This window comes from Vigna angularis, chromosome 9 (assembly GCF_016808095.1).
Source record: "Vigna angularis cultivar LongXiaoDou No.4 chromosome 9, ASM1680809v1, whole genome shotgun sequence".
Lineage (NCBI taxonomy): Eukaryota > Viridiplantae > Streptophyta > Magnoliopsida > Fabales > Fabaceae > Vigna > Vigna angularis.
The window spans coordinates 11,957,202-11,976,377 of record NC_068978.1 but is presented as its reverse complement, the minus strand read 5'-3'; the positions used below and the strand labels follow the sequence as shown (position 1 = coordinate 11,976,377).

Sequence of the window (19,176 nt, the reverse complement as noted above, 5' to 3'; positions counted from 1 at the left end):
TTATTACAATAATTGAACAAATACAGACCTTAAATTTGATCATTGGGCAATGTTACACATATAAAACAAAAAATCATATTATATTATTTTTTTATTTTCAAAATTCTTTTCAAAGACTCTATTCATATATTGAATACCTTTTTTTTTTAATTTCACCCAACTAATACTAATACATTGATTTAGATTAATAATTCTAAATCTAAATCTAATTTAATCTCATGAAATTAATTTATAAAGTTAATTTTACATTTACTTATTAATTATAATTGGATTGGTCATATAATACAAATTTGTTAACACATTTTTTCTATATAATTTGGTCGATCATATAATATAAAAAATTAAATACACCTTTTCATAAAAAGGTACTACACAAGTCAAGTGTGAAAGCAAAGAAAAATTGAATAAAGGATGGACATAAATTCAATAAACTCTACTAAAATTGATTTTATTACCACATTAAAAAATATATTTCAAATATATCTCAACTTCACAATAAAAAAATTAATTTAATTAAATAAGATTTGCATTGATGAAAAATCTCCACACAAGATGAATGGAAAACTAAAATCTTACGAGACAACGATTCCTTACCTAATTTAGTTACTTCCTTGTTTTAGTTCTACTGCTGAGTGATTGTTTCTATAAAAGGCACAAGACACGCCTTTACAATATTACTCTTATTCAAAGCACAATCTGCATTGGCTAGACTTCAATGAATGTTTTTTCACATTAATCAGCCAACAAAGTCTAGAAAACAACTTAAATAAGGTTAAGTCTAATTGGAGTCATAACACGAACTGCAATTTTGAAGTTCTACAATAATAATTTGTTTCAGGGAAAAAAATTACATGGTTGATTATTTTATTTTGGTGTGCTACTTGTGGTTTGACTGCTTCGTGTTTTACTTGCCTACTTCAGTTGGCAGGAACCACCCAGACATCAGAAATATTCCTTTTGAACATAGAACCAAATTACAACCATATCGCAACAGTAAACATTTCATGTCAGTTATTATGTTTAAAGAGGTTTAGTTTTGTTCTGCATGCATGCAATTCTGCAGAAAAATTTAGAGCAAAAACATTGTCCATGGTAATATTCCAACACTGTTGTATAAACAGAAAAGATCAATGATTTTTTGGAAAACAGGGGCATTGGCTCACTCCAAATGGGCTGTTATTATTTTAGACAACACAGTTCTTAGTTTCATTCCAAAGAACACTTTTGCTCGAATGCTTGCTGCTCTTTGCGACACAAGTCAAATTCATTTGTATGGTAGTACATGCAGCCAACATAATCATCCATCTCCTTTGTGCACTTTTGATGCAGATCTTTCAAACTGCAGAAAAAGAATTTGAACACCATCACCCATAAATGTACATGGAAAAAAAAAAACATAAAACGTGACATAATGCATCAGTCAATGATGAAAGACCATCATACCAGGGGATCATCATACTGAAAGCTTTCAGCTATAACATATCAACTAAGACACAAAATTATGTGCATCTCAAAATATTATAGTATAGGTATAACTGTTACTATAGCAGTACATCTATCTCTTGAACTCCCAACTAACTCTGAGTTAGATAGGTTTGTTACAGGTTAGTCAGAACTCTTTTGTATTCTGTTAGGTTTAGTCAGCTAGTTAGATTCATGGACTTGACTGTACTCTGTTACTATGGGAATTACATGTTCCTTTTCACAGGATACCTAAAATCTTTCTCATTCTCTCTCATCCTTAATACAAAAGGAACATGTAACAGATAGAAGCAAATAGTATAAATCTGGGTGTATCTTTGTGAAGAAAAATAATATTACGAATAAATTATATTATTTGTCACAGAAAAATGCATTAAGCATTGATACTAATGAACGTAGGGATGATCATAGAATATTTGGGATCAAAAATCCAAATCCATTTTAACTATATCAAATTGATTTGGATTTTTCCAATCCAATTTAAATTGGATTAAATCTAGATTAAATCCACTTGGTGAATTAGATTAAATCTGAGTTGGATTGGCCTAATTGACCTAATGTGAGATCAACCTAACTTAGTTTGACATGGACCCGATGCATCAACCAAACACAAGTCTAACTTGACTTGGCCCAGTCTATCTCAATCCCACCTAAGTCTAACTCGTCCTGGACACAACTCAATTTCGACCCAAGCTTATCTAATCCCAATTCAACTTGGCCTAACTCGGACATTGGGCCGAATCAATTTAGCTCTACCTAACATAGGGTAGACCTTACTCATCTTGACAAGGCCCCAACCCAATGTCTCGACCCCACACAAGCCAACTAGACTTTGCCTAACGTAACCCTAAATCCTAAACCTAACCCAATCCATTTCAATTTCACCTAGACCCGACTCGACTTGGACCTAACCAGACTCAACTTGAGTTGGACTTAGCTCGACCTACACCCAGCCCAACTTGATTGAAAGTGAGCTTGCCCAGACTTGGGTAGACTTTGGCATGGTCCAACCCAATGTCTCAACCCAACACAACCGAACTAAACTTGGCTAGACCTGACTTGGTCTGTCTCGGTCTTACGTGACATGGGCTCACATTGTCTCAGCTTGACACGACCTAAGTCGAGTCAGCTAGGGTTGGCTTGACTTGGTCCTGATCGGTCTTAATTGAATTAGGCTTGACTTGGTCTTGATCGAAATATGATTGAATTAGGCATAGCCCAACTCAGTTGAATGTGGACTAGCCCCCAACTTTGATGAATGTGGACTTGCCTCGGCTCAACTAAATGTGGGCCAGGCCAACTTGGCTCAGCCTAGGCCCAGGCAAACTTGACTTGGCTTGACTCTAACCAAGGCTAACACAACCCAACCTTGCATAAGCCCTGACCCAATGCTACCTTACTTAGCTTCTCCTATTGAGTATTCATCCAATCAAGTCATTATCCTAATTGTTTTTGATCGTTCTATTGCGTCTATGTGTACTTACCCCCCACCTCCACCAACTACTCAAGTGTATTGTCATTGACAAATTCCCCATCATCCACCTAATGACTCTCTTGTGCCAACTCCTCCATTCCCTCCAACTCCAACCGTTGAATTTGATCTTCCCATTGCCCTTCGTAAAGGTATACACTTTACTTGTAATCCCTCCCTTCATTACACTCCTTTGAATTTCAAATTTTGTAGGTGATGCCTTAGCCCATCTCGGTTGGCGTCAAAAATGTTTTTCTCGATGGGGATTTGTAGGAAGAAATTTATATGGTGTAACCTCTAGGTTTTGTTGCTTAAGGGGGGAGTCTTCTAAATTGGTATGTCATCTCCCCAAATCTTTATATGGCCTCAAGCAGTCTCATAGGGCTTGGTTTGACAAATTTAGTACGATTGTTTAACAATTTGGTATCACTTGTAGTGAGGTAGATCATTCAATATTTTACCATCACTCAAATGCTAAGTGTATCTATTTAGCATTATATGTTTATGATATTTTGCTTATACATAGTGATCATGATACGTACCCAAGAGATAATAGAAATAGGTGGGGCAGAGTTTATAAGAGGAGAGAAAAGGGTGACGTGGCTTTGTGAGGGAATTGTGTTAGTTAGAAGAGAGAGAAAATGGTTTGTTATATATTATGAGGTGTAGGCTGTGAGGGAGGGGGTTTTTTGGTTTTTCGGTGGGATTGGGAGAAGAAGATTACGATTCTTCTCAGGAGCTTGCTCTGGGCAGAGGGTCTAGAACTTTCTGAGTTTTTTGGTTGATAATAATATTGAATTAGCATCACTTCATTTTTCGTATTTCATTCCCTTTATTTCCAAATTCTGGTTTCTAACAAATTGGTCTGACCTGCCGGATCAATATTTCCCGATCGGAGATCATGCCACCAAGAAAGAACAATGTCCAAGGAGAGCCAGCGGGTGAGGAGAATGAGGCAGATCTTGTTGTGGGTGAGGTCGCTAAACTCAAAGCGGTGGTCGAGGAGCTTGTGGCACAATCGTTGCAAAGTCAAACCAACTTGGAGAAGCTGCGTAAGGATTCAGCAGAACAGATCTTAACCTTACGCCGAGAAGCCGCTGAGAATCAATCAAAGCTCCTTCACTTAATTTCGAAGTTCACTAATATGAATGAGGGGGAGAACGAAGAGTTGGGGTCAAGATCGGTGAATACGTAGAGAACGAAAAGTATGAGACAACTCGAGGGGGACGATTTAGCCGAATTTCGGCAATCGATGAAGAAGATAGAATTACCACCGTTCTATGGAGAAGACCCAGCGGGGTGGATAGCAAGAGCTGAAGTTTATTTTAACGTACAAGAGACACAAGAGGCAGTCCGGGTGAATCTCGCACAACTGTGTATGGAAGGGAGCACGATTCATTTTTTCCATGCTTTATTAAATGAATATGATGAGTTAACTTGGGAAGATTTGAAACGAGAGATGCTGGAGCGATATGGAGGCCGGGGAGAAGGGAGTATTTATGATCAATTGGCTGCCATAAAACAAATAGGAAGTATCGAAGACTATATTACAAGTTTTGAGTGTCTCATTGCTCAGGTGCCACGAATGCCCGATGAACAGTACTTTTCTTATTTTACACAAGGGCTAAAGTACGAAATACGTGCGAGAATACGAAGCTTGCACGTGGCACATCCTTTGTCCAGGGGCCGCATGATGAATGTAGCTCGCGCCATCGGTGTGGAGATATCAGGGAGAAATAAAATATGGCAGGGAAGGGGAGAGTCTCGAGGGGATAGGTATCAAGTAGGGCACCGACCCATTTCAACTGTGGTGGGAAAAACTGGTCTAAAACAGAATGGGGGAAGTTGGGGAGGAAATGGGCCTGGCCCAAGTGTTCAGAAGGATTGGGATGCAAAGAATAAAGGGGGGTCACGTGATAGAGGAGCAAATCATCTTTCTTATCAAGAACTTCTCGACCGAAAACAAAAGGGCTTGTGTTTCAAATGCGGTGGGGTGTACAGTCCCCTTCATCAATGTCCTATTAAGCAGCTAAGGGTGGTCATGGTGAATGAGGAAATCCAAGTTGAATGTGAAGGAGATGAAGAGGAAAATGAGGAGAGGGATGACGAAGATGAGGTGGTGGTAGAATGTACAACGTTAAATCTCTACTCTCTCACGAGAGACCGAAATGATCAACCGAGGACTATGAAGTTACGGGGTCTGATTGGGGAGATTCCGATGTTGTTCTTGGTCGACAGCGGAGCCACGCACAATTTTATTTCACGAAAACTTGTGGAAGCTTTGGGTTGGCAGTGGGAAAGAACCAAGCAAATGAAGATTCTGATGGGAGATGGGCACAAATCCGAGACTCAAGGGATTTGTCGAGGTATCAAAGTAAGGATTGATGATGGTGAGTTTGAAATTGATGCTTTTCTTTTCGATTTGGAGGACATGGACGTGATATTGGGGATGTCGTGGTTAACGACGTTGGGAGAGACCACTGTGGATTGGAAAAAACAGCAAATGAAGATCCAGACTCAGCAAGGAGAGAAACTGCTAAGAGGGGCCCCTCATGGGGATTCATTGTTAATTTCAGTGTGTGGGGTGTTGGAGGAAAAAGAGAAGATGGAAGTTGCAGAGTTGGGTCCAGAGCAACGAAGCGTCTTAAATCACTTGCTGCAGTATTTCAAATATGTGTTTGAAGAACCTAAGGGGCTACCTCCTAGACGTGTAAAGGAACACAAAATTCATCTCAAACCAGGACAAGAACCTATTAACGTGAGGCCTTACAAATATGCGTATCATCAGAAGAATGAAATTGAGAGACAAGTGCAAGAGTTGATGGAAGTGGGTCATATCAGGCATAGCCAGGGTGCTTACTCGAGCCCAGTCATTTTGGTGAAGAAGAAAAATAACAAATGGCGCATGTGAGTTGATTATAGAGCTTTGAACAAGGTCACTATTCAAGATAAATTTCCAATACCAGTTATTGAGGAGTTATTGGATGAGTTGCATGGAGCCAAATATTTCTCTAAATTGGACCTTCGTTCAGGATATCATCAAGTCAGAATGAGGGAGGAAGACATTCCAAAGACAGCATTCCGAACCCATGAGGGTCACTATGAGTACCTTGTGATGCCCTTTGGACTTATGAATGCCCCGTCGACATTCCAAGCTCTCATGAATGAAGTTTTTTGGACACTGTTGAGACGAGGGGTATTGGTGTTTTTTGATGATATACTCGTGTACAGCAACAGTTGGGAAGAGCATATGCAGTTGCTTGAAAAGGTGTTAGAAGTGTTGAGAGATCACCAATTATTTGCGAACAAGGAAAAATGTTTGTTTGGCCATGAGAAGGTGGAGTATCTGGGACATATTATTTCCATACATGGAGTTGCGGTGGACCCAACGAAGGTTAATAGTGTGTTAGAGTGGCCAATTCCCAAGAACGTAAAGGGAGTTCGTGGATTTTTGGGTCTTACAGGCTATTATCGTAAGTTCATAAAAGATTATGGTAAGATAGCTAAACCACTAACAGAGCTGACTAGAAAGGATGGATTTGGGTGGAATGAACGAGCTCAAGAAGCATTTGATGAGCTCAAACAAAGGGTCACATCAGCACTAGTGTTGAGGCTCCCAAATTTTGAAGAAGAGTTCGTCCTGGAATGTGATGCCTCTGGGACAGGGATTGGAGCAATCCTAATGCAAGGAAAAAGACCTGTAGCGTAATATAGCAAGGCCTTGAGTTCACACAATTTGACGAAGTCAGCCTACGAAAGAGAGTTGATGGCAGTGGCATTGGCTATCCAACACTGGAGGCCTTATCTTTTGGGTCGCAAATTTACTGGTTTTTCAGACCAGAAGAGTCTTAAGCAATTAATGCAGCAAAGGATAACGACAGGTGGACAACAAAACTGGTTGGCTAGACTATTAGGCTATAATTTTGAGATTGTTTATAAGCCAGGCAAAGAAAATCAGGGGGCAGATGCTCTATCCCGAAGTAGAGATGAAGGAGAAATGAAGAGCATGGTCTCTTTTCCAGTTTGGTTAGATTCGCAAGAGCTTAATGCAGCGGTAAATGTTGATGATAAATTGAAGAAGATAATAGAAGAAATAAAGGTTGGACAGGTTTATGTGGGATATGAATATAAACAAGGCGTTTTATATTATCAAGATCGCTTAGTGATACCGGAGAAATCTGTGTGGGTCAATAGGTTATTGGAAGAAGCTCACTCTACTCCGCAAGGGGGTCACTCAAGGTTTTATCGAACCTACAGAAGGATTGCAGCCAATGTGTACTGGAAAGGAATGAAGAAAGATGTCCAACAATTTGTCCAAGCCTGTGATACATGTCAGAGGCAGAAATATATAACAGCAGCCCCTAATGGTTTATTACAACCTTTACAGATTCCGGAAAGAGTTTGGGAGGATATCAGTATGGATTTCATTACTGGATTGCCCCGGTCTAAAGGCTTTGAAGCAGTTTTGGTAGTGGTGGATCGTTTAACAAAATACTGCCATTTTGTTCCCCTTAAACATCCTTATACGGCAAAGTCCTTGGCTGAGATTTTTGTAAAAGAAATAGTAAGGCTGCATGGAATACCGAATTCGGTGGTGAGTGATAGGGATCCGTTATTCATGAGCTTGTTTTGGAGAGAACTCTTTAAGATGCAAGGAACAAAGCTGAAAATGAGCACGGCGTATCATCCGCAATCGGATGGACAGACTGAGGTAACTAATCGATGTCTGGAGACTTACCTCAGATGTTTTATTACTGATCAACCCAAGACGTGGGTGATTTGGATGCCGTGGGCAGAGTTGTGGTTTAATACCACTTATCACAGTTCCACAAAAATCACTCCTTTTGAAGCGGTGTACGGAAGAATTCCTCCTAAGATTGAACAGGTGGTTCAAGGAGAGGTGAGGGTAGCAGCTATTCAAAAGGATCTTCTAGAGAGGGATGAAGCACTGAGACAGTTGAAGTCTCATTTATTACGTGCCCAAGACAGAATGATGATTCAAGCTAATAAGCATCAAAGGGAAAGACATCTTTCGGTGGGAGATCTTGTGTTTTTGAAGTTGAAACAGAATAGACAACAGTCGATCATGAGCATAATTAATCATAAATTAAGTGCTAAATACTATGGACCATTTGAAGTAGAGGAGAAAGTAGGAGAGGTAGCATATCGTCTGAAATTACCACCTACTTCAAAGATTCATCCTGTTTTTCATGTATCTTTGCTGAAGAAAGCGATGGGCAAGTATAAGGTTGAGGATGCTCTCCCTACAGGGTTAGATGATGACAGAGCTGAAATATTAGTTCCCATGGCCATCTTAGCCACTAGGAACTACACCAAAAGAGGAGAAACTAAGAAGCAGGTACTAGTTCAATGGAGAGAGCAGAATGCAGATGAAGCCACTTGGGAAGATAAAATAAATATTCGAAGTCAGTTTCCAGAGTTTAGCCTTGAGGACAAGGCTTTAGTTCATGAAGAAGGCATTGATACGTACCCAAGAGATAATAAAAATAAGTGGGGCAGAGTTTATAAGAGGAGAGAAAAGGGTGACGTGGCTTTGTGAGGGAATTGTGTTAGTTAGAAGAGAGAGAAAATGGTTTGTTATATATTATGAGGTGTAGGTTGTGAGGGAGGGGGTTTTTTGGTTTTTCGGTGGGATTGGGAGAAGAAGATTACGATTCTTCGCAGGAGCTTGCTCTGGGCAGAGGGTCTAGAACTTTCTGAGTTTTCTGGTTGATAATAATATTGAATTTGCATCACTTCATTTTTCGTATTTCATTCCCTTTATTTCCAAATTCTGGTTTCTAACAGATCACCATGGCATCTCAGGTAAAGCAACAATTTTGTCATTACTTTCAAACCATAAACCTTGGCAAACTCAAATACTTTTTGAGGCTAGAGGTAACACAATCCAACAATGGAATTGTTATTTCTCAAAGGAAATATGCATTGGATATTTTGGACAAAATTGGGCTAATGAACTCAATGTCTATTGAGACACCCATGGATCCCAATGTCAAACTCTTACCTAATCAGAGGGAGACCCTCCCAGATCTTGCAAAGTATTGAAGATTAGTTGAAAAATTGAATTATCTTATAGTAACTTGCCCTAACATTTCCTTTGTAGTCAATGTGGTGAGTCAATTTCTTAATTCTCTAAATGTTGATCATTGGCATGTTGTGATTTGTATATTGAAGTACATTAAAGGTTCTCTCGGAAAAGGTTTGATATATGGACACAATAATCACACTAAGGTTGTATGTTATTCAAATGTTGATTGGACATACTCTCCTTTTGACAAGAGATCCACTTCCAAATATTGTCTTCATTGGTATAATTTGATCTCTTAGAAAGAAACAAAATGTTGTAGCAAGATCTAGTGTGGAAGCAGAATATAGAGTTATAACCTTAGCTACTTGTGAGCTTATTTGGTTAAACAGTTACTTAAAAAATTGCATTTTAGAGAGGTCACTCAAATGACACTTATATGTAATCATGAAGTTGTTCTTCATATTAGCTCAAATCCCGCATTTTAGAGAGGTCACTATGTAATCATGAAGTTGCTCTTCATATTAGCTCAAATCCCGTCTTTTATGAAAGGGCCAAACATTAAGATTAGTTGTCATTTTATTCGAGAAAAGATTGTATTTGGAGATATCCAGATTGAGTTTATTAATTCTAATGATAAACTAGCATATACTTTTACTAAATCATTATAGGACCTTATAATTGATTATATTTGTAACAAGTTTGGTACGTACAAATTATATTCATGGTTTGAGGAGGAGCGTTAGATGTAACGGGCTTAGGCACATCTCTATGTATTTTCTTATTTATAAATGCATATTAGGGATTCAACCCATGCCCCTCTCTTTTATTTTAACAAATGGATTGGACCTATAATCCAAAAATATGAATTTGGATTTGAGATAAATCTATTTAAATAGACTTAAAGTGATACGGATTTAGAAAATTATGGATTAGATTTAACAATTTGGATCTTTTGCTCACCCTTAAATGAAAGATTTTATCTCCTAAAAATACCCTCCAAAGGACAGTCATCAAATAGAATTTTCAATAATATGTATTCAGTCTTCAATATCTGTAAACAAGGACTGTACATTCCAAAATGATTATTTGATATGGAAACAAGCACAGGGACTTTTATGTAATGTAACAATTAACAAGACAGTTCAGACATCCAAGTTGTAATCCTTCTTTTTTTATCAACAAAGCTGTAATACTAATGCAGCCTCTTGAAGCAAAGAGTCACATCCATTTACTTAACTATAATATCAACTGAAATAGCACCATTCAACATTTCCATTTATCAAGTAGACAAAAAATTGGAGGGAAGGGGTATATGACATTTTTTTATGGCCAAAAGCAAACATATGAAAATCATCATGAAATACGATTTATAGATATTCAGTATTCTAAATAAATTAGAAGCATGTCAAAATCAATCTGTTGTAGATTGGTCATTATCACTCAACAAAGAAGTGCAAGAAATTTCACACACAACAACTGCAGACGGACATTCCACAAACAACGGCGTAAGAGGAAAAAAAAATTGAGATGCTCGAGGAATCAATTTGCCAAACTTTTCCAACTAGGTGGGTTGGTTACATGAAATGAAGCAAATGATGCCATACTGTCCCACATAGTGAATCCAGTCAGTTGAGAAAGTAACAAACCACCTCTAAATCAATGCTTTTGCTGTAGTTTTTCACAGTTGGCCTCCCTTTTAGTGGCAAGGTTATTTTCCATCTGATCTACTCTCTTTACTAAAGCTTTTAAATGTCTTCTTTACACTAGTCCAAACCCTAACGTTAGATCCAACTATTTTCTCTACAATATGTTCCATACAAACTTTCTCTCAAATGCTTTCACTCCTAATCGTATCTTGTCTAATGCATCATCCATTTGTTTCAATGGCCCACTGGCGCTGGTGAAGGCATCACAGTGTACTATGTCACTCATCCACAACAGTATTCTCATATTTAATACATGAAGCCTATTCTCATCACGACAAGAGAGAAATAAACAATTTCATAACATAACATACATGAATGGACTTATTTATTCTTCAAGAGCATAACATAGATAACTAGTGCTAAATAATTTACTACACAACAATTAAGATAATATTACATCATAAGATACATCGAACCTAGCTACACCAACTTAATAAATATCTAGGCTACTTGGAAATAAACTTTAACGAAGCTCTCATCCCCTAAAATATTCCTATTCCCAAGACTTATGTTGGCCCTTTATTGTGACATTGCCTAACAGTCAATTCTGACATTCCATACATCATATCTCATACTGGTGGTAAAATTTTCCTTCAGCTTGAGCAGTACCTTTTTGACAGTCGCAATAAGATTAACGATATGAAATGACAAAGAAGAGAGCCGGAAAATTTCAACAAAATTCCGCAAGATTCAAGGATTACTTTTGGATTAAATTATCCATAGGAAATTATTTTGAGTTGTAATAGAAAAATGGATGCAATAATTCCACCTTCTCAAGTATCACTGAAAACCCACATTTACAGCATACTAGTACTTACTTATCAGAACATTTTTAATTTTGCTTTAACACGTTTACTTCTTCATAGACAATACAATTAGAGGTTAAATTGTAGACTAAATGTAGAGAATGGGTAACATAAATAACACAATAAAATTGATTCTGAACATCACAAAGTGCTCATATAACCCAGAATAAATTAGAACCAAGAAATGACTCACCACTTCAAAAATCTGAAAAATCAACAAAACCTATTCCAATCTACCTACCCAACCAAACAAACAGAGATAAAAATCAGCAGAGACAAGAAAAACTCACAGTCCAAGGACACAACGAGTAACTTCTCGACCCTTGTGAAGACACTTTTCAGGGTTGGGATCTTTCTTCTTGCACTTCAGAAACTCCAAGTTCTCAGAGTGACACCGAATCCCAATGTGCTTCGACGATGCCATCAACACCGACGACGAAGGGATAGGGTTTCCCGAGGCATCTACAGCGCTCGCCATGTGCAGTTCAATCCTTGTCTGCTACAACAAAGAAAGGGAAACGCAATTCGATCGGTGACATTAATTTCCCGAGAAAATGGAAGAAAATTACTCGGAATATGGAGAAGGAAAAGACATTTACGAAATTGTCCTGATCCTTGGTTGTTGGAAGGAAGCGAATTCGACAAAAACAAAAAGGGTACTCTCGTAATTCGGTTTTGAGGGATAACAAAGCTTCAATTTAGTGCTAATATAATAGAACTTCCAATCTTAATAGAAATTCTAAACTAGTTTATTTTGTCAGTGGCTGCAGCAGAATGGTTAGCGTGGAATAACAAACTAAGAGGGTTTTTAATATGAATGTGTGTCTTTTAATTTTTATTCAATTAAACTTATCAAGCAAATAATAAAGACAAATAAAGATAATAAGGTTGGGAGAAATTTGCACAGATGATTTTATCTTGGTTCGGATCTTACCAATCCTACGTCCAGTCGCTTATCTCTAAATAAGATAAACAGTTCACTACTAAGAAAACAATTACAAATTACAATCACAAAGAAACAATCTGTAAAAGTTTAGAAATCACCTCTCTTGATACCACAAGAGATGAACCTACACCTCCTTTGAGTCTTCACAAAGGATGAACACTTCCTTCGAATACTTCACGAAGGATGAACTTCCTCTTCCGAACATGAACCAGCTATTTCCTCTTTCACCATAGCAGCACTTCACCAGCTCCACAGACACGAGTTTCACAAGCCGAACAAGAACACACGAGTCTCAATGATTTATGAGTACTAAAGCACAAGGGAAGATTTGCTGTTGAAGGAAAATGAGAGCCTATTTATATACTCAAGCGAATACTCTTTCGTTCTTCGTTTCTGGCCATTTAATGCTTTTAATCGATTAATACAAGTGTTTAATCGATTAAAATGAGTACAACGACTAGTTTTCAGAAGCTGGAAAACTCCAACGATCAGCTTTAATCGATTATTCCTGATCTGGTTGGGTTTTCAGCACCTGCACCGTTTTAATCGATTAATACTTGATTTAATCGATTAAAACCGTGTGTATTTGATTCTGAACAACAAATATAAAGCATGAAAGTACAAGAATCAAAACCTACTACAAATCTAAGTCATAAACATTAAACTACAATTATTACAAAAGCTTTTAATAGCAAAACAAGTCTGCAAAGGATCTTCTTGAATCTTGATATATCTTTGACTTGATTTGGACATCATCAAAACTTCATCTTCATCATTTTGCTAACATTCTCCCCTTTTTTTATGATGATCAAAAACTCCTTTGAATTAAAGCTTTTAGTAATAATCTGGATAAAAACACAACTTATAAAGGAAAAGAGCATTAGAGAATAATAAGCTTTAAACATTTTCTCCCCTTTTTGATCATAATTAAAAAGTTGTGTTTCATGTTCTCCCCCTAAGATAATACTCCCCTTAATAAAAGCATGTATGCATATGAGCTAAATATATTTCAAATTTAAAAATTCATTCAAACATACACAATAGGATATTTAAATCATATAAGTTTAGGATAAAGAACTTATAAAACATTTTTATTGAACCATACAAGATAGGAATTTTAAAGCATAAAAAAAATATGGCTAAATTTTCAAAAATGCACAAAAATGCACAAATGAAAAAAATGCAATCCTAAGAGATTTCTAAAATTTCTAGATCTCTTTTAATGTTTACTGATACGACTGTCGCGGTCATACAAATTTGATTGCACGAAATTAAATGCAGTATATCTAGGAAGTGACTCCTAGGTCGTCTCTCAAGGACCAATTTTGGTGGTTCAGTCTCAGATTTAACACGAAAGGGGGGGATTGTTTGTGATTTTTTTTGTTTTGCGGAAAATAAAATAAATTAGACTGGAAATTAAATAACACAGAATTTAAAACACTGAAATAAATTTAAAAGACAATAAAAACTGAACAATGAAAGACAGTAAAAATGGAATAGTAATTATGCAAAAACGGTAAAAACATTGTAGTTAAAATTTACCAAAAGTATCCATAAAAATAAACGGTAAAAACAACGTCTGAAAATAAGATGACCAGAAAAATACATTGACAGAATTTTAACGTTTTAGAAAATATTAAACAGTAAAAATAAAAGAGACAATAAAATTAAAATTACTGAACTGGAAATGAAATTCACCCAAACTTTCAACACTTGAAAATGAAATTCTTGAACACGTAAAAATTAAATGAGCATGACAAACTTATACTGCTTGAGAAATAAAACTACATTTTTGCACTGATTGACATTGAAACTCAGAAAACGGAAGAGAAAGAGGAAGAGGCGAGCCTCTTCCATGGCTGTCCTAAACTACTCCTAAAACTCTCTCTAAAATCTAATGGTTTTCTTCTCTGCTATGCTGCCAATTTATAGTGTCAACACTCTGGAAATCCTCCTTCAATTCAGCATTTTGGATTTTGTCTCTGGTGTCCGTGACCTTCCAGTTTTGTTTTTGTCCCCTGTAGCATTTGACTTCCTTAACTCCTAGATGTCCAAGGAAATAGGTGGGACCCTTCATTTTGTTGTGTCCGTTTCTGCTTCAATTCCATTCCATGCTAGCCGAGAACACCATTCTCCTTGTGCAAAGCTAGACCGTGCTTCCTTCCTTCTCCTTTCCATTCATCCATGGCTTCTCTTCTTTCTTCCAATGGCTGGACACTCTCTTTATGGATGCTTCACCTTCTTCCAGGGCCGTGACACCACTCAAGCTCCTTAGATGTTAGCTGCTGCCCAACCTTGGACGCTTGGTTGTCTTTTCTTCCGTGTGTGCATCTCCAGCTCCAAGCTGCTGTATTTGAGAAGAACGGAGGGGCTGCTGGACTTGGAGATGGCTGGACGGGTTACTGCATCCTTGCTGCTGGACCGTGAAGGTCTTGTGTTGAGGCGTGCTGTTTCTCTTCACTTTGCAGCAATGAAGATCTTGCTGTAACATGCCTTTGTGCTTCATGCCGTAACACTTCCATTTATCAATTGAAAATCCAACTCTCTTTGGCATGTGGGCCGTGAGCTTTGATTGGAAAAGCACTTCAAAAATTCTGCACCAAGTTAAAAACCGTGAGCTTTGGCAAGAGTGGTGGTCCCTTGTGTTTTTTTCTCTTCAAAGGCCAAGAAGCCAATTGAAATCACGTTCAGCAAAGAAAGGGATGTGGTGGCTTCCATTTGGTCTTTTTGTTTTGTTCCATATCATGCCAAAATGACTTGTCCACCATGGGGCCATGTGTTTGTTTTAAGAATCAAAAGCATAGAATTATTTTGGAGCTCCTTCATTTGGACGTAGGCTTTCAAAGTGGTGGCTCCTCTTTTATGCCAAATGCAATGCCATTTAGAAAGTAAGAAAGAGGATTCTTTAGCTAGCTAAAAATCTGCCGTGAGTTTAATTCCATGGCCCCCTCCTCTAATTCCAATTTGCCTTTCCTTGTGTGTATATTGCCGTGGCCTTCCATTCAATATGTGATGCTTGCTGAATTTTCCAATGGGTCAAGGTGGTATGGCCGTGACATTTACTAAGTAAATGTGGCAGTACAATTGTCATCTTCCAAGAGCTATAAACCGTGAGTTTGCAATGTGGTTTCCAAACCAACCAATATTACTTCTTGAAATGAGCTTTAAAATGTGCCAACATGAGTGTTGAATCCTTGAGTGTTGGGAGGTCTTAGCACCGTCCAATGATCAATTCCAGCCACCACAAGTATCAAACAACAAGCAAACAATGCAAACAAATTAGAAGTCACTCAAACAGTAATCACTAGACTGACATAGGAGAGTAAAATAAATACTGGGAATAGCACAAAACGAATTTGAACAAAGTAAAAACTATACGTGAAAATAGACATCCAGACGAAACTATGAAAAAAAATTGCATGCAAAACGGATAAGAATTGAACTCAAACGAAGACACACAAGTTGACACAAAATTCACATGGCAGCCAGCGAAAATAAAAATGGCTAAGATGCATTGGCTCAATTGCCAGTTTTCATTTCACCTTCAAATGTCCCAAATTTATTTCCAAAATTTTTCTTGCAATTACTAATGCAAATAATTAGCTCAGATAATTCAAATTAATTAAAATAAGAATTTCTGATCAAATTAAGCACAATTAAGACAAATGGGAAAATATTGGACAATTAAGCACAATTCCCTGATTAATTCTAGCACATTAAACTAAATGAAGTGAAGAAAATATTGATTCATCATTTACCCCTTTTGATATATCTCCAAATACGTTGTGTAATGATATTTTGTTGAGATCTTCGTCTTAGGGATTGTCATCACTCTTCTCTTCATTTGTTGTCTTTGTCAACTCTTCAAAATTACCTGCATCAGATTTATCTAACTCAAGAGGTTTTGTCTCAAGGTCTACAATTTCATCAAAGACAACATGCTTGAAATAAAATTTTCTTAAATTTTATTGTAAAAAAAATAATTTAAAAGTTAAACATTGTCCTTTGGGTTATATGTATATATATATATATATATATATATATATATATATATATATATATATATATATATATATATATATATATATATATATATATATATATATATATATATATATATATATATATATATATATATATACAACCCAAACATATCTATCACTTGGAACACCATAATGCTTAATTTTACATTTATTTGAAGAATGACCCTTTTTCATACAATAAAAGTATGATACAAAGTTTGTGTTCCTATAAGTTGTTCCTTTTTCTACCCATGTTCTACACATTCTATTATTATGTTTATTTTTAATTTTAGGAACATACTTATTTTTAACAACCTTATTTTCATTATTTTTACTACATTCTTCTAAGGTTGTGTATTCTAGTAGGTTCTTAAAATTTTCGCAAGAAGCACATTCATCACTACTAGTAAATTTACCCTTTTCAAAAAATAAAACTTTATTTTTCAAATCTTTATTTTCTCCATATTTTCAAAATTTAATTTTAAATTTTTATTTTCTTCAAGAATATTTTCAAATTCTGATTTCAAATTTTTATTTTCTTCAGAAATATTTTCAAAATTTAATTTTAAACTTTTGAAATCCTTTTTCAATTTCTTATGAGCTTTATCTAATTTTTCAGATTCTACTATTAAAGCAGGATAAGTTTCATGCAATTCATCTTCACTAATTTGACTATAATTATCAGAATCGCTAGATGTACTTACTTGGCTTCTAACGTCGTCGTTCACCACTAAACAGATGTTTGCTTCTTCATCAGATTCGCTCAAGTCGGAAATTGTTTCGTTGTCATCGTCCCATGCGATGTAGGCTTTCTTTTTCTTGAATTTTTCTTTTCCTTTATTTCTTCATTCTTCTTTTGATTTGGGCAGTCTGCTTTTAAGTGCCCCATTTCTCCGCAACCATAACATTTATAGTGTGAGGAAGATCCTTGATTTTTTTTCTTTTCGAATTTTAATCTTCCTTTGTCTTTTGATTTCATGAACTTGTTGAGCCTCTTTATCATGAGTCTCAAATTTTCTTCATCTTCTGAGTCTTCATCTTCCATTTTGTTCTTGCTCCTTTCTACCTCAAATTTTAAGGCTAGACTCTTTTTCTTTATTTTTGCCATTGCTTCTTCTTCATCTAGTCTTCCAAGGTCAAGTTCATGCTCTCTCAAATTTCCAAATAATGCTGCCATAGTCATTGTGTTGAGATTTTGTGACTTAAAAATTGTAGTCACGTTCGGTTGCCATGACCTGTCTAAAGATTTCAAAATTTTTATATTAAGTTCATCATTTTCGAAAGACTTACCTAGTCCAATTAGATGATTAACAATGTTGGTGAAGCGTTTTTGAACGTCTGAAATTGTTTCTCCTTGCTTCATCCTGAACATTTCGTATTCTTGGATCAAGGTATTCTTTCTAGCTCTCTTTACGTCATTTGTACCTTTGTGGGTTACTCTCAGCACTTCCCACATATCTTGAGTAGTCTTACAAACAGAGATCCTATAAAACTCGTCAACGGTTAAAGCAGATGAAATTATATTTTGAGCTTTTACATCGTTTTGAAACCTTTTCTTTTCTTCAACAGTTCACTGAACACAGAGCTTTGGTTCCTGCATATTGTCAGTAGGAATAGACGGACCAAATGCAATAACTTCCCAAATATCACAATCAATAGACTAAATAAATATTTGCATTCTAGCCTTCCAGAATGCATAATTTTCACGTGTGAATAGAGGTGGTCTATTGATAGAAGCACCCTCTGCAAAAGTTTGATATGATTCTACCATTTGAATAGCTATCAAATCGATCTCTGATGCCAATTGTAAGAGCGGCTGCAACGAAATGGTTAGCGTGGGATAACAAACCAAGAGGGTTTTTAATACGAACGTGTGCCTTTTAATTTCTACTCAACTAAACTTACCAAGCAAATAATAAAGACAAATAAAGAGAGTAAGGTTGAGAGAAATTTGCACAGATGATTTTATCCTGGTTCGGATCTTACCAATCTTACGTCCAGTCGCTTATCTCAAAACAAGATAAACAATTCACTACTCACAAAACAATTACAAATTACAATCACAAAGTAACAATTTGGAAAAGTTTAGAAACCACCTTTCTTGATACCACAAGAGATGAACCTGCACCTCCTTTGAGTCTTCACAAAGGATGAACACCTCCTCTGAATACTTCACGAAGGATGAACTTCCTCTTCCGAACACCTCCTTAGACACACCAAGGATGAACCGGCTATTTCCTCTATCACCATAACAACACTTCACCAACTCCACAGACACGAGTTTCACAAGCCGAACAAGAACACACAAGTCTCAATGATTTCTGAGTACTAGAGCACAAGGGAAGAGTTGCTGTTGAAGGAAAATGAGAGCCTATTTATAGACTCAAGCAAATACTCTTTCGTTCTTCGTTTATGGCCATTTAACGCTTTTAATTGATTAATACAAGTGTTAATCGATTAAAATGAGTACAATGGCTAGTTTTCAAAAGCTGGAAAACTCCAAGGGTCAGCTTTAATCGATTATTCTCAGGATTAATCGATTAGCTAATCGATTATTCTCAGAATTAATTGATTAGCTAATCGATTAAAACTTGCTTTAATCGATTATTCCTGATTTGATTGGGTTTTCAGCAGCTGCACCGTTTTAATTGATTAATACTTGATTTAATCAATTAAAACCATGTGTATTTGAGT

At 36.5% G+C, this 19,176-nt stretch overlaps 1 protein-coding gene across 1 annotated transcript; it reads right to left on the bottom strand.

The window, feature by feature from the left end:
* Positions 1 to 987: 987 nt before the first annotated feature.
* LOC108338575 (NADH dehydrogenase [ubiquinone] 1 alpha subcomplex subunit 8-B) lies at positions 988 to 12,081 on the bottom strand. The gene is made up of 2 exons (XM_017575526.2): positions 11,805 to 12,081; positions 988 to 1,339 (listed from the first exon to the last, which is right to left on the bottom strand). The coding sequence occupies exons 1-2, from the start codon at positions 11,990 to 11,992 to the stop codon at positions 1,207 to 1,209; spliced, it is 321 nt and encodes a 106-aa protein (XP_017431015.1). The 5' UTR covers positions 11,993 to 12,081; the 3' UTR covers positions 988 to 1,206.
* Between the last annotated feature and the right edge of the window lie 7,095 nt (positions 12,082 to 19,176).

What these genes read in the sequence shown, in the direction of transcription:
- LOC108338575 (XM_017575526.2), bottom strand. Translation starts at nt 11,992, where the DNA reads ATGGCGAGCGCTGTAGATGCCTCGGGAAACCCTATCCCTTCGTCGTCG. An exon ending in ACTCGTTGTGTCCTTGGACT is followed by an intron (nt 1,340 to 11,804) that starts GTGAGTTTTTCT and finishes CTTTTTCTGCAG; the next exon opens with TTTGAAAGATCTGCATCAAA.